Source organism: Fistularia commersonii, chromosome 23 (genome assembly GCF_037954325.1).
Source record: "Fistularia commersonii isolate RoL2024-O1a breed Wild chromosome 23, RoL_Fcom_v1.0, whole genome shotgun sequence".
Classification (NCBI taxonomy): domain Eukaryota; kingdom Metazoa; phylum Chordata; class Actinopteri; order Syngnathiformes; family Fistulariidae; genus Fistularia; species Fistularia commersonii.
Genome location: NC_141306.1, coordinates 4,581,783 through 4,594,110, shown reverse-complemented (window position 1 = coordinate 4,594,110; position 12,328 = coordinate 4,581,783). Strand labels below are relative to the sequence as shown.

Genomic DNA, 12,328 nt, shown 5'->3' with positions numbered 1-12,328 from the left:
ATATATATATATATATATATATATATATATATATATACACACACACACACATATGTGTGTTTATGTGCACATAATCAGATGTGCATAATCGAGTTTGTCCACTAGAGGGAGACCATAGTGATGGACTTTGTAGGACAAATGGAGGCTGCTCTGGGATTATGGACAAAATCCACATTTAAGTGTGTATTCCATAAAACTTGAAATAGTGATTTAAAACTACTCTTGAGAAGTTATTTCATTACTAACTCCTTAAAGCTGAGGTTTTTCTTACATATCCTAGAAGCCAAAAATTTTGATTCAACTGAAGGAAATCAACTGAGTACAGAGACTGAAGTGAATGAATAAAGAATTTTCCCAAAGCAGAAGCCTTTAAAAATAATTGGAAACCAATTTTATGAACATTTTTTTAAAGCTCAAAAGTCCTTGGAAAATATCAATAAAAATAGGTAATAAATTTCAGTTGAATAGTTTGCTTTCTTTAACTAAACTTGGTAATGAAGAAAGTTCGCAACCTGTTGTTGAGTGCAGTTCAATAACTTGATGGCAAGGTGATGTTTCCATTATACTTAAATGTTATTAAGTCAAGCCAGATTTTATTGCTATGGCGCCTGCTCAACACCTTCCAAGGAGATTTACAGAAACCTAATATTCCCCCATGAGTAAACACTTTGTGACACCAGCAAAAAAACAAAACAAAAAAAAAACATTGTAATGGCGTAGAAACCTCAGCCAGATCCCAGCTCAATATGGGTGGCCTTCGACTGGTCAGGGTAGAAAGAGATGCAAATGAGCTCTCACTAATAAGAAATGTACTGATGACAGTTAGATGGTAAGAGCTGACATGTTACAATAATAAATAATATTCATGAAAAAAACAATAGTGGATGCCTGGCAAGACTGCAGCGGTAGATTCGAGCTCCCTGGGATCCTGGGAAACAAGAGCTCAGGGAAAGTTCTGGGTTTTCCATCATGCATTAAGTGCAGACAGTTTAGGAAGAGTAGAGGAGATGAGAGAAGTTCACATAGCTCAACACTATCCCCTTTTGATGATGTAACTTGGGGAAAAAAAAACACATTTAATCATTTGTTTTGATTTGATTTTTTATTGTCATTGTGCAGGCACAGTGAAATCTATGTACAGGATAATATATAGACAAGTTATATACATGGTGCATAGTGCAGTGAGAATTGTATATACAAAAGGGCATGGTATTCGCATTTAACAGCAATCAAAGGACACCAACATGTTATAAGTTGCATATTTTTTGACGGTATTAATCTCTTTATCTCTATTTCAGTGTAAGTATATTGCAGAATTATCCCTTTGGAAATATGATTGTGACATTTTTTCCTTAAACGAAGACTTATAACGACGAGAACCGAAGAAGCCTTTGGGATGAGGACTGAAACACCTTCAAGTGCACAAATACAAGTCCAGTTGCCAAGAACAAGAAGATTTGGACAAGAATTCACCGCGACCTGGATGACCGAGAACCTCCACGGCCATATTTCCAAGCAGCCTTTCCCTCTCTTTCTATCCGCCGTACCTGCCTCCGAGGCCCCGCCCCTCCGGCTGGAAGCCACGCCCCCTCCGGTTCTCACCTGACTCACCTTTCAGCCGCTCCGAAACTCGAGCCGGCGGCGCAGCTCGGGGTCTCGGAGCCCCACCGGACGTCGCCATGGAGACCACACCGGGCCAGCGGGGCCTCGGCCGCTGCGCCTGTTCCTTCTGGCTGGCGGTGGCCTTCGACGTCGCGGGGTTGCTGGTTCTTCTTCTCGGGGTCTTCGTCAACGTCTTCTTCTACGACCTGCTCATTTACGCGGGCGCTATCGTCATCTTCCTCAGCCTGGTCTGGTGGGTGTTCTGGTACTCCGGGAACCTGGAGGTCCCGCCGGAGGAGCTGGAGGACGACGTGGGTCTGCTCAAGAAGGACCGCGGGGTGTTGAGCGGCTTCGGCGGCGCCGTGAGCCGCCTGTCCGGCCGGATCCGGGACTCCTTTCGTAGGAACGGGGGCCGCGCTGTGAGGGCCCAGGAGTCCGGGGGTGCGGGACAGGTGCGCGTTGCCATGGCTACCGGAGCCCCGCACACCGCGGTCTCCACCGTGGCGGGCTGCGAGGTGGAGATGCCGAGCACCGCGACGGAGACCACGGCCACGTAGCGGGAAGGTGAGGCGAAGACGATTGTCGCGGATCAACCATCTCTCAAAATTTAAATGAAATAGAATTATTTTTATTCATCGATGTCATTTTTTTTACAAGAGAAACATTATTATGCGCGGTTACAACAGGCTCTTTTTCTCATATCTGTCGGGCATCACAGGGAAATCAAAAAATGACTGAAAATATTTCTCAATGAAAGCCCTTTATATTTATTGAAATGTTCCCAGTTAGCAGATCGAACAAAAAAAGCATAATCATATTAAAATAGATCCGGATACACTTTCTTCCCACCATTCAACATTTGATGGGGATTAAAAAGATTTAACTCTGACATTGTGTTGGAGTTTCTCTTTTTTGAAACCCAAAATTTCGTCATCTGTTTTTAATTAAACTTTCATGCTTTCTTTAAAATGACGAGTCCATGCCATTCAGAACGGTATGGATTCACCTTCAACAACCTAAAGCAAAAGCGGAATTAATACCATGATAATGCCACACAAATGGAGGAAATTCAGCAAGCAGATCCGTCGCAGTTATTTATTAAAAAGAACTGTTTCAACCTTCGACTGAAACAGTCTTCTTAATAAACTTGCAACACAAAGAGCCACAATGAATGAGGAACCGGAAGTAGAGCTGAGGATTTTACGAAACTTCAACAATTACTTGTATATATTGCTTTAATCCCTTAAAAAAATGATGAATGAGATATAAAATGAATACATTGTTGAGTGAGAGCTTAAAAACCTATCTGAGCATTAACACCATTCATTCACAGGAAAACAAAGCAGAAGTAAACAGCAAAATACATAAATATAGATAATATCCTAATATGGTAAAGCATGCATGTCATCCAGTGGTACAGTCAAATGAAAGCCTTTTTTAACCTCAGTTATCTTAACTTTTTTTTCCTGCTTGATGTGATTTAAATATGAAACTCAGGGCGTGTTTGTGGTCGAGGCCATTGAGCCTCTTATCACTGGGTAATTATTAACTGTCCTGTTCACTATAAGATGAGGACTGTTTAAACAATAGAGAGGTTCACCTGACACTTCCTTGTACCAAACGATGAAATTCCTGGATAAAAGAAACACTGATGCCACATTAAAACAAAACTAATCCCGTCTTGTAATCGTTCATTTTCACCTTCCAGAGCCGGGATGTGAGGAGAGGCAGTCCTGCACTATCTTCAAACTGCAACTTTGTTTACATCTTCAAGCCCTGTTTCATAATCGATCAGAATATGTCAGAAAAGCACTGTATCTTACAAGTTCCTGCAATTTATGCATTTAGCAGAGCAATGGCTTCTGGGAAGAGGCTGACCCTGTGTCTGGTAGCCCGGACGTACAGTGATCTGTGCCTTCTACAAGAGGAGACAATTGTGAAACTAGGATTCCATTCTGTTCCTGTCCTGTTTGGTGTCTGAACCAATCCACATGATCATAGAGGTGCAATGAATTATTTTTAAAAAATCAATCAAGATGCAACAAGTGGTTGGTTGCTATAATCAAGTCAACTCTTATCTGTTCAAAAGACTCATTGTATTTTATTTTATGAACGGACAATACATAACGAAGTAAAACTCTTGCATTTCATTGTTATTTTTGTTCTTAGAACGGCGTCTGTGTCTCTTGATGTTTCTTCTCATTTTGTAAATGAAACGGTGGTACAAAATACTGAAGAGTGTTTAGTTTTTCATTTTTAAGACAGATCAGAGGGCCTCTTGAGATGCTTTCTTGTTAGTTCTCATGTCATTTTTCCTGTGTTCCCTGATAATTCAGCGATCATTTTTTAATTTACAGGTATTCTTTTATCATTGGTCAGTTAATTTCTTACAAACTTTCAGATCATTTCTCCATCATTTTCAGATTATTTGTAATATTCATCCGGATAATGCATGTAAAATACAATCTTTTCATCTGTGCTTACTTGGACTTAACATCTGAATCAATCTTTCTGCCTACGGTACTTTGAAGAACGCTGACTTTATTTGAAATAGAATTTACATGTCAATAAAAAAGTATAAATGTATTTGACTAACTGAACGGAAGAATTTGTAAAGTCCTGAAACCTTCATCATTTGTTATTCCCTACATGCCAGTCTCAGGATTTATGATTTCTGCTTTTCTGAGAATACTCTGTCAGATTACTTATCTGGCTACTTAAAAATGATTGTAGTCCACAAAGTAAAGAAACATGCTACGTCTGGTGGAAGGTTTCTTCTTCCCACGAGGTGATAACAAGCCCGACTGCCTAACCTTTGGAACCAGGTGGTTCTTTGTGCCTTAGACTGTATCAGTGCTCTACTTACACGAAAATGTACCGGACTATCTCAACTTTTTGTCAAGGCATGAAATGTATTTACTGCTCCGCTTGAGATTTTGAGAACCCCAAGATGTAAAGTCTAAAATGTGCCTGCAAGTGTTAATATAATTTTGAGAATAAAGAGTTTGAGAAAAAAGAATAAGTATTTTAAGAATAAAGAATTATTTGTTTGTAGCCGGTGCTTATGGTAAGATATCTTGATTAAGTTAATAATAAAGTTGTTTTTTAATGGAAGTTTCTCATTGAAAAGCACACACGGGTATTCTGGGGAACGTTTTGACCGACGCAATCAACTCCGTCACTTCCGTAAACAGTGGCACTTCCGGTCTGCATCATGAAACTAACGCACGCGTGTATTTTTCTGTCGACGCAGTCGAACTTCTATACTCCAAAAATAATTTATATCCGGCTCGAAAAGCATTAATTATAATAATCGGTGGCACCAGACTATAAAGTCATTACAAATTCACTACTGTTTCATTTGAGATTTTCTTTTTAACGGGAAAGTTCGCGTTGGATAAGCTAGCTTAGCCAAAATAGCGACTCTTTTTCCATGCAAACGGGGAAAAATGGACATACATGGTCGGGATTTCTCGATTACTCCTCCGGTGAAAACTGTCAGGTTCGGTGCCAGTGTCACGGAGACACTAGCGAAACTCAAACAGGTGACCGATTATCTTGTGTTTCTCTTTTGAAAAGGAATTCATGAATGATAACGTTTAAATGCTTGAGTTCGCTGCGCTGCTCGACGCATTGTTTGTACTGTGTCAGTACCGGGCAAACGTTGTACACATGTATCTGAATCAAGAACTGGTGTCACACTTATTTGTTTTTGTATTTGTTTTTATTTTGCCGCTTCATTTCCTGTCTGAAGGGAGACTCAAGTGACTACGAACTCCTGAAACATCAGCTGGCAGACCCGGACATCAAGGTATTCCTCGGTGGTGTCGGTTCTAGTTTTCTAGTCATAGAAAATCAATGGAAAGTCTGAAGTATTCCTCTCACAGCGACCGAACCACAATCCATTGCCTTCTGAAAGAGAAATATATATTCTATATCATACATAATTGCACATCACTTTAATTGAAATATTGGTAACTGTGACTGATCATTTGATAATAGTTCCATTAAGTTCCAATAAGACTTGACATTCCCATAGCATTCCTTTACAGGTTAACCAAGTTCCCTGTAAAAGACCATTATCTTCTTGTTCTGATCGTCAGTTCTCTCTCCATCGACAGGATGCTCAGATTATCAACTGGCTGCAAGAGTTTCGGAGTTGTGTCTCTCAGCTGACAAAAGACCATGAACAGCTCATTTATACTGTCCTGGTGAGTTTAAGTGACATCTGTGTTCAGCTAAATTTATTAATTTCACTTTAGCTCCTATGTAAAGTCATCAAAGCACCTATATACTGTTCCTTACATTACACAACATTATCCCTCCATGATCTGCATGGATTGGGAGAAAGAGAGACATTTTTGACTCTCATGATGAGAAAACAAGTAATCAACAAAAGCCAAAACTTAAACGCTTAATTATAATTTTGTCCGCTGATAGTTCAACGAGCCATCAGTGTGTGTTTATAATGAACTGGAACTGTGTGTGATTTTAGAGGCTTCCCTGGGTGGGTCGCAGCCAGGCGGTGGTAAACGAATACATGGCCTTCCTCAGCAACCTGGTCTCGGCACAGACCGTCTACCTGTGTATCTGCCTCAAAATGGTGGTGTCACTCTTCAGTCCCAGTGGGTTCCTCTCTCAGCCAGCATAGAAAACCAAAAAAACATCAATAGACATCTTCACAATCCTTGCAAAAGTAGTCGTTGAAGGGGCACTGTTTGTGTGTGTTTCCAGACAGAGTGACCATCCACGAAGGAGGAGTCGATATCTCTGACTCAGATGATGAAAATGAGGGTAGGTGTTCTGTCACAGCTGTAAACTTAAGTTTGTAGACATTACACTTGTTCACACGGTGGTAGAAAACCACTCAGTATAAGGTTACCTTAAATCAGAGGCCAAGAGCCTAAATTGACACACTTGGAAACAAATATGAGTTTGATACTTTGGGTCCTATAAGATAAGATAAGATAAGATAAGATAAGATGAACTTTATTTATCCCCAAAGGGGAAATTCCTTTGTCACAGCAGCATAATAGTTATGATGTCAAAAAAAGGAAATAAATATGAATATTAATAGAAAGACAGAAGATAGCAAGAGAAGGAAATCCACAAATGAATAAACAGCAGACAACAACAACATCAGGGATGGCAATGGGCAACATCAAGGAACAGTGAGGGTGAAAAATACACAACTAGAACTAAACAACAATATAAGTAGTGACAAAAATAAATAGCAATGAGTAAAATAAATGAACAAAAATAGGCTGGATGTGTGTGGGCTGGGACAAACAAGGATAAGAGAGACAGCGGAGTTAGGACATGATGTGAACGGGGACGGGTAGTGAGATTGTGGAAGCAGCACAGGTCCACTCAGGCCGGTCAGAGTTCTGTGCTGTCCAGACTGGTGTTGTACAGTCTGATAGCTGTGGGTAAAAAGAAGCATTTTACATATTAAATTAGACGATGTACGCTTTTGATGTGGACCTGTGTTGAGGAGTAACTCAGGCTATCCTCCGTCCTGCCTTCACTGAGCCGTGAATGAACCCCTGATGTCTCTGTCCCTAGATCTCCCAAGAAACTTCAACAGGAGTCACCAGGCGCTGCAGCTCATCAACACATACGTGCCATCGTGAGTACTCTGATCGCGATATGACACCTGTTGACCAATTTTCTTTATGCTGTATCAAACGAAGCCTACAAACAATTTATACTTTGCGCCAACCTGCTCTCTGACACCCCTCTCCTGGTCACTGCTTGATCTTCCTCTGTCTTTGTGTCACGCCGTACATTTGTTATTCCTTTTTCAGGACGAGTCGCTTTCTGATGCCCATCCTGCAAGAGAACTTCCCCTTTGTGCACAAGTCAGCCAGAACGCTGGTGAGACAGTTTACGGACGATAACAACGTCCCGGCTGGATTATGTTTGTGTTTATTGCTGCCAGTATATATTGATAAAACTAAGGTACTGTAATTTCCGGACAATAAGCCGCGACTTTTTTCACGTAAACAACGATGCGGCTAATATATGGACTTTTTTGGGTGGGGGACGCGAACGAGCTTCACGCCGCTAAAACATTTAATCTCGTCACATCGGGCCGATGAAATGACCGGGAAATTCTGAGTCCGTTCAACTCCGACACCAAAGACGACTTTGTTGGTTTTAGTGCGCAGGAGGAAGCCCGAGATAGCGATTGGCTAGCTGGTGTGGCTAATATTGAGGTGCACTTAATAGTCCGGAGATCACGGTAATTGAATAAATATGAAAATAAATGTAGGTAATGTACTGTCACTCTTAGTTCTGGACTGACTGTCTGCTGCGCCCCCTCAGGAGTGTTACGTGCACAACCTGCTGAGAGTGACTATCTACATCCCTGCCATCCGACGGGAAGTGCTGGAGCTCATCGTTGAAAATATGCTTAAATTGGATGTAAGTTTTCAGCTATCAAACGATTGTGTAACAATAGAGCTGATACACTTCATATGAAAGTATGAAAGTGCTAATGTTTACGGTTAGTAAACATAAGCAGACATACACAAACGTACACACACACACACACACACACACACACACACACACACACTGCATAGCCTAAAATAAAATAATGAAATGAAAAATAATGATTTCATAGTAAATCACACTGCCACAAGTCATCTTCACCTTCTCCTTTGGAAGTGTGTGTAAGAGTGTGTTTGTGGGTCACAGGTGAGCGCGTCCCGCTCCGACATCGAGGAGGCAGAGGAGGACGCCGAGCAGAGCCAGAGGGGGGAGGGCTGCACCGAGGAAGGGCTCTTTGACATGGTGACTAGTGATGTTTCAGTCCAGTGCTTTTTTTTTTTTCTTCAAAAAAGTAAAGTGATAAATTAAACAATAATTTGTTTTGATATTAGAATTGATTTTGCGGTGCAGAACATTCAAAATGCCTGGAGTTCCGGGATTCAATATTTTTCCCAACCTGATTCCACATGACGGGATGATGAAGTCTGCACCAAAATTAGACCAAGGGTTGTATTCGGTAATTTGTTTCAAGTTTCAATTTATCATCGAATTATACACATCCTGCGCTCTTGCAAGAAAAGTACAGTAAATTCCAGACCATAGAGTGCAACTATAGGTAGGCAGCACCGACTAATTTTTAAAAGAAAAATGAAACCGTAGGTACATAAATAAGCCGAACTTGTCTACAAGCCACTGGTGTCCCCGTTGAAAAAATGAGATATTAACACAGCAAGATGCGACAGGAAAGATTTTTTTTGAAAACATTTTATTAAATAAATGACGGTAACATCTACAACCACTGGTACATAACGGAAATGTTTTTTTTTTTTAAAACAGATGCCAAACTTCCGTGCACCAGCTCTGCTTCCTTCTTCGACAGCCATACTGATCGCTTTCCACTTGAAAACCCCATCCAATACATTTCTGCGGTTCTTTATCATGATGGATGTGTGCGCAAAATGGCTGATCTGAAGAATTATCGTAAATGCGAGTGGGTTTGCTGAAACAGTTTAATTTGTTCATTGTGATGGTGTTGGCGTAAGGAAGCTACCATAATTAGCCTATCAAAATCTATAAGTTAGCCGCACCGCTGTAAAACCCGCAGTTCTCAAAGCGTGCGATAAAAGTAGCGGCTTATATGCCGGAATTCACGGTGCATATTTACGGCACACATTTGTATTTCTTCAACCGGCGTGCATGTTTGTTTTTCAGGACGAGGATATGTTGGCTGAGAAGCCTCCCAGCGCGACGATGGCCCATCCGGTGGCAGAGAGGCTGGACACCCTGATGGTCGTGCTGATGGCCTATATCAAGGACATCTGTCACGTCGAAGGTAGTCACTTCCGTAGCTTAACCCAAACAGCGCTGTCATTCACGCAGATGTGAACCCGGACAGAGCTTCATGACGCGCCCGTGCCCGTTGTATCCGGCAGGGACCCTTCAGGTGGAAAAGACCAAGGAGTTGTACAGAGACCTGATGAACGTATTTGACAAGCTCATTCTGCCGACACATGATTCCTGTCACGTTCAGTACCTGCTCTTCTACCTCTGCAGCTTCAGACTGGTAGGAAGCACACACACACACACATGCGCACACGCACACGGCAGAATACACATGGTCAGTGAGACAGAGGCCAAGTTTCAATCCATTGTTGCCTTGTTTTTGTGTCCTGCTGTAATACTCCCAAGACAATCCCTTCACATTTACCTTCTTCCCAACTAATGTTTGGGGATAAAACATTACACACTATTAAAACACCTTTTTTTTCCAAAGTCAGTCTCATGTCAGATAAAAAAACAAATCAGAGCTCAGAGTAATTGAACGCAGCATCACCGGTCAGACATTTTCAAACATAATCTAGGAATGAGGTTTTAAAAACCTCTTCTTCTTGTTTTTCTGCGTAGTATAATGTGATCTAGTCTGTCTGGGATTCTTCTACTGCATCTTGTTAAGTAAAGATAATCTCCTGGCTCAGGCTTTGGCGGAAGCCTTCCTGGACCACCTGTGGAAAATCCTGCAGAATCCATCCCAGCCGGCCATCCTGCGGCAGGCGGCGGCCGGATATATGGGCAGCCTCATGGCCCGAGCCAAGTTCCTCCCCCTGCCGTGGGTTTATTATATTTCATTTATTATTATCAAATTATTTTTTTCGTCCCGGCCGGTCCGCGCCAGGCCCGAGTGTAATCCCGGCATTTCCCCTTGCAGCACCGTGCGCATCTGCCTGGACCTGCTGCTCCCCTGGATCCACCGCTACATCGACAGCCAGGACAGCAGCGGCCGGGCGTGCTGCGACATTACCCTGCACGGGCCCTTCTACGCCGCCTGCCAGGCCGTCTTCTACGTGCTCGTCTTCAGACACGCAGCCATCCTGGCCAGGAATCTGAAGCAAGGTACGGGTTGACGGATCCTATTTATCTCTGGACGATTGATATATAAATGGTGAAGCATCTGTGAAGCTTCTGCAGGCCAGTCGTTGAGGATTTCACACAGGATCGTGACGGGCGGTGGCGCGGCGGTGTCTTTTTTCTAATGATTCTCCAACAATAAGAAATGCGTGTGTGTTTTAGGTCTCAAGTACCTGCAGAGTCTGAACCTGGAGCGGGTGGTGATGTGTCAGCTCAACCCTCTCAAAGTCTGCCTCCCGTCAGTCACCAGGATGTTTGCCGCCATCACCAGGTAAAGAAAGACCTCGCCCGTTGCAGTCGGGCACGTCTGAGGGTTTCGTTGTCAACCCGCTGGATCACGATTAAAAGTTGTTATTTTGGAGCGGGAACTTTTCGGGAAATGTGTTTCAGCTCTCGATCTGCTATCAATGAAAGACAGGAGTAAATGTAACACCTGTTTTTAATGTTGTCAGATTGGAAATAATGATTATCACTGAGCACAGATGCTCATGTACTGCATCTCCAAACATCTGCTGGTATTAATACTAACACACACACAGTTATAAGCCCTCACACACGGTGAGACGAGTGACACGGCATCACAGATCAGACCTTTTTAATTTGCAGTTATTAGCAAAGCTCAACAAGCCAATGTTAAATCAAGATTACAGTTATTTGCATTGATAAAGTCAGTAAAGAGCCAAACATAACCACTTTCTTATTTATTTTTTTACAAGACACATTTCCTCGGGTTTTACCAGTAATATTGCGCGTCACGGTAAAAACGTAAAAAGTATTGTATGAAATCTTCCTCTGCACAATGCAGTTTCCCCCTTGACTAAGATGTTTTTATCGCCGGTGCAGCAAATACCAGCTGGTGTTTTGCTACACCATCATAGAGAGGAACAGCCGCCAGCATTTGCCGACCATCCGCAGCTCCACGGGAGGCGAGACCGTGGCCACCAACACTAACCCGCTGGACACCTACTTCCCCTTCGACCCCTATCTGCTCCGGCGGTACACCTCTCATTTCTGCTGCTCTCTGTGTTTGATATAATTCATGGAAACATTTCATTGCAGCCGCTGTCTTGTGTGTGTGTGTGTGTGTGTAGGTCTGGACAGCTGATCGAGCCTTTGTACCAGGTCTGGGAAGAACAGGTCAACGCTGACCCACAGACCGCACCGGTCAAAGCAGTCCCACAGGTGAGCGGACGGGAGGCGGGCAAGCGTTTACACGCCAACGGTCTTTATCCAAGAGCGCCAGTTCTGACATTAATCCTCCCGCCGCAGGAATCCAAGGAGGACGACGACGACTTCTTGTACACGGAGATGCACCTGGCCGACAGCGTCACGGGAATGACACCGGCTTCCTACGATTCCAACATCCGCAGTCCTTGCAGCGTGGGATCCCCGTCCTTCACCTTCCAGACCGCTTTCTAACCCCTTCTCCCCCCCTCTCCCTCTGAGCGGAAGAGGAGGACCAAGTCTTTTCTCGTTCTCCCAGAGATCCTTTGGACTCAGTCACGTGACTTAATTCTTCAACAGAATCAACGTGAGAAAACATCAAATCCATCATGTCGTACATGGTTTTATGTTGGATCTTCAGCTGGAGTCGGAGTTTTATAAACAGTCTTCAAGGCATTACTGTAAGAAACTCCACCTAAATGTTTTGACATATTGTTTATGTTTTAAATTATGTGTGAGAGGCACCGGAAATAATTACAGGCCTTCTGTACTCGACTCAAATCGAAGTTGATAAAGTGTCAGAAGTGAAATTATGGTCTGGTTTTTTTTAGGTTCCTCATTTCTCACCGACTGATCTCTGACGCTTTTGGACGCAGTTTAA

General features: G+C 42.8%; 2 protein-coding genes across 2 annotated transcripts; both read left to right on the top strand.

Annotated features, from left to right (window-relative positions):
* The first annotated feature begins 1,638 nt into the window (after window positions 1–1,638).
* On the top strand, window positions 1,639–3,752 carry LOC147220720 (uncharacterized). Its single transcript, XM_086170487.1, has 2 exons — window positions 1,639–2,166; window positions 3,311–3,752. Exon 1 carries the CDS (start codon window positions 1,680–1,682, stop codon window positions 2,157–2,159), a length of 480 nt encoding a protein of 159 aa, XP_086026613.1. The 5' UTR covers window positions 1,639–1,679; the 3' UTR covers window positions 2,160–2,166; window positions 3,311–3,752.
* A 1,044-nt stretch (window positions 3,753–4,796) lies between these two features.
* On the top strand, window positions 4,797–12,257 carry rrn3 (RRN3 homolog, RNA polymerase I transcription factor). Its single transcript, XM_086170169.1, has 17 exons — window positions 4,797–5,147; window positions 5,357–5,413; window positions 5,724–5,813; window positions 6,098–6,227; window positions 6,337–6,396; window positions 7,168–7,231; window positions 7,410–7,479; window positions 7,930–8,028; window positions 8,305–8,400; window positions 9,310–9,430; window positions 9,531–9,661; window positions 10,074–10,204; window positions 10,304–10,488; window positions 10,666–10,774; window positions 11,347–11,499; window positions 11,595–11,685; window positions 11,773–12,257. Exons 1-17 carry the CDS (start codon window positions 5,052–5,054, stop codon window positions 11,920–11,922), a joined length of 1,833 nt encoding a protein of 610 aa, XP_086026295.1. The 5' UTR covers window positions 4,797–5,051; the 3' UTR covers window positions 11,923–12,257.
* Window positions 12,258–12,328: the final 71 nt, after the last annotated feature.

Excerpts from the sequence above, each read along its gene's own strand:
- LOC147220720 (XM_086170487.1), top strand. The coding sequence starts at position 1,680 with ATGGAGACCACACCGGGCCAGCGGGGCCTCGGCCGCTGCGCCTGTTCC.
- rrn3 (XM_086170169.1), top strand. The coding sequence starts at position 5,052 with ATGGACATACATGGTCGGGATTTCTCGATTACTCCTCCGGTGAAAACT. Across the intron at positions 5,814-6,097 it reads AGCTCATTTATACTGTCCTG|AGGCTTCCCTGGGTGGGTCG; the intron begins GTGAGTTTAAGT and ends GTGTGATTTTAG. Across the intron at positions 7,232-7,409 it reads ATCAACACATACGTGCCATC|GACGAGTCGCTTTCTGATGC; the intron begins GTGAGTACTCTG and ends TTCCTTTTTCAG.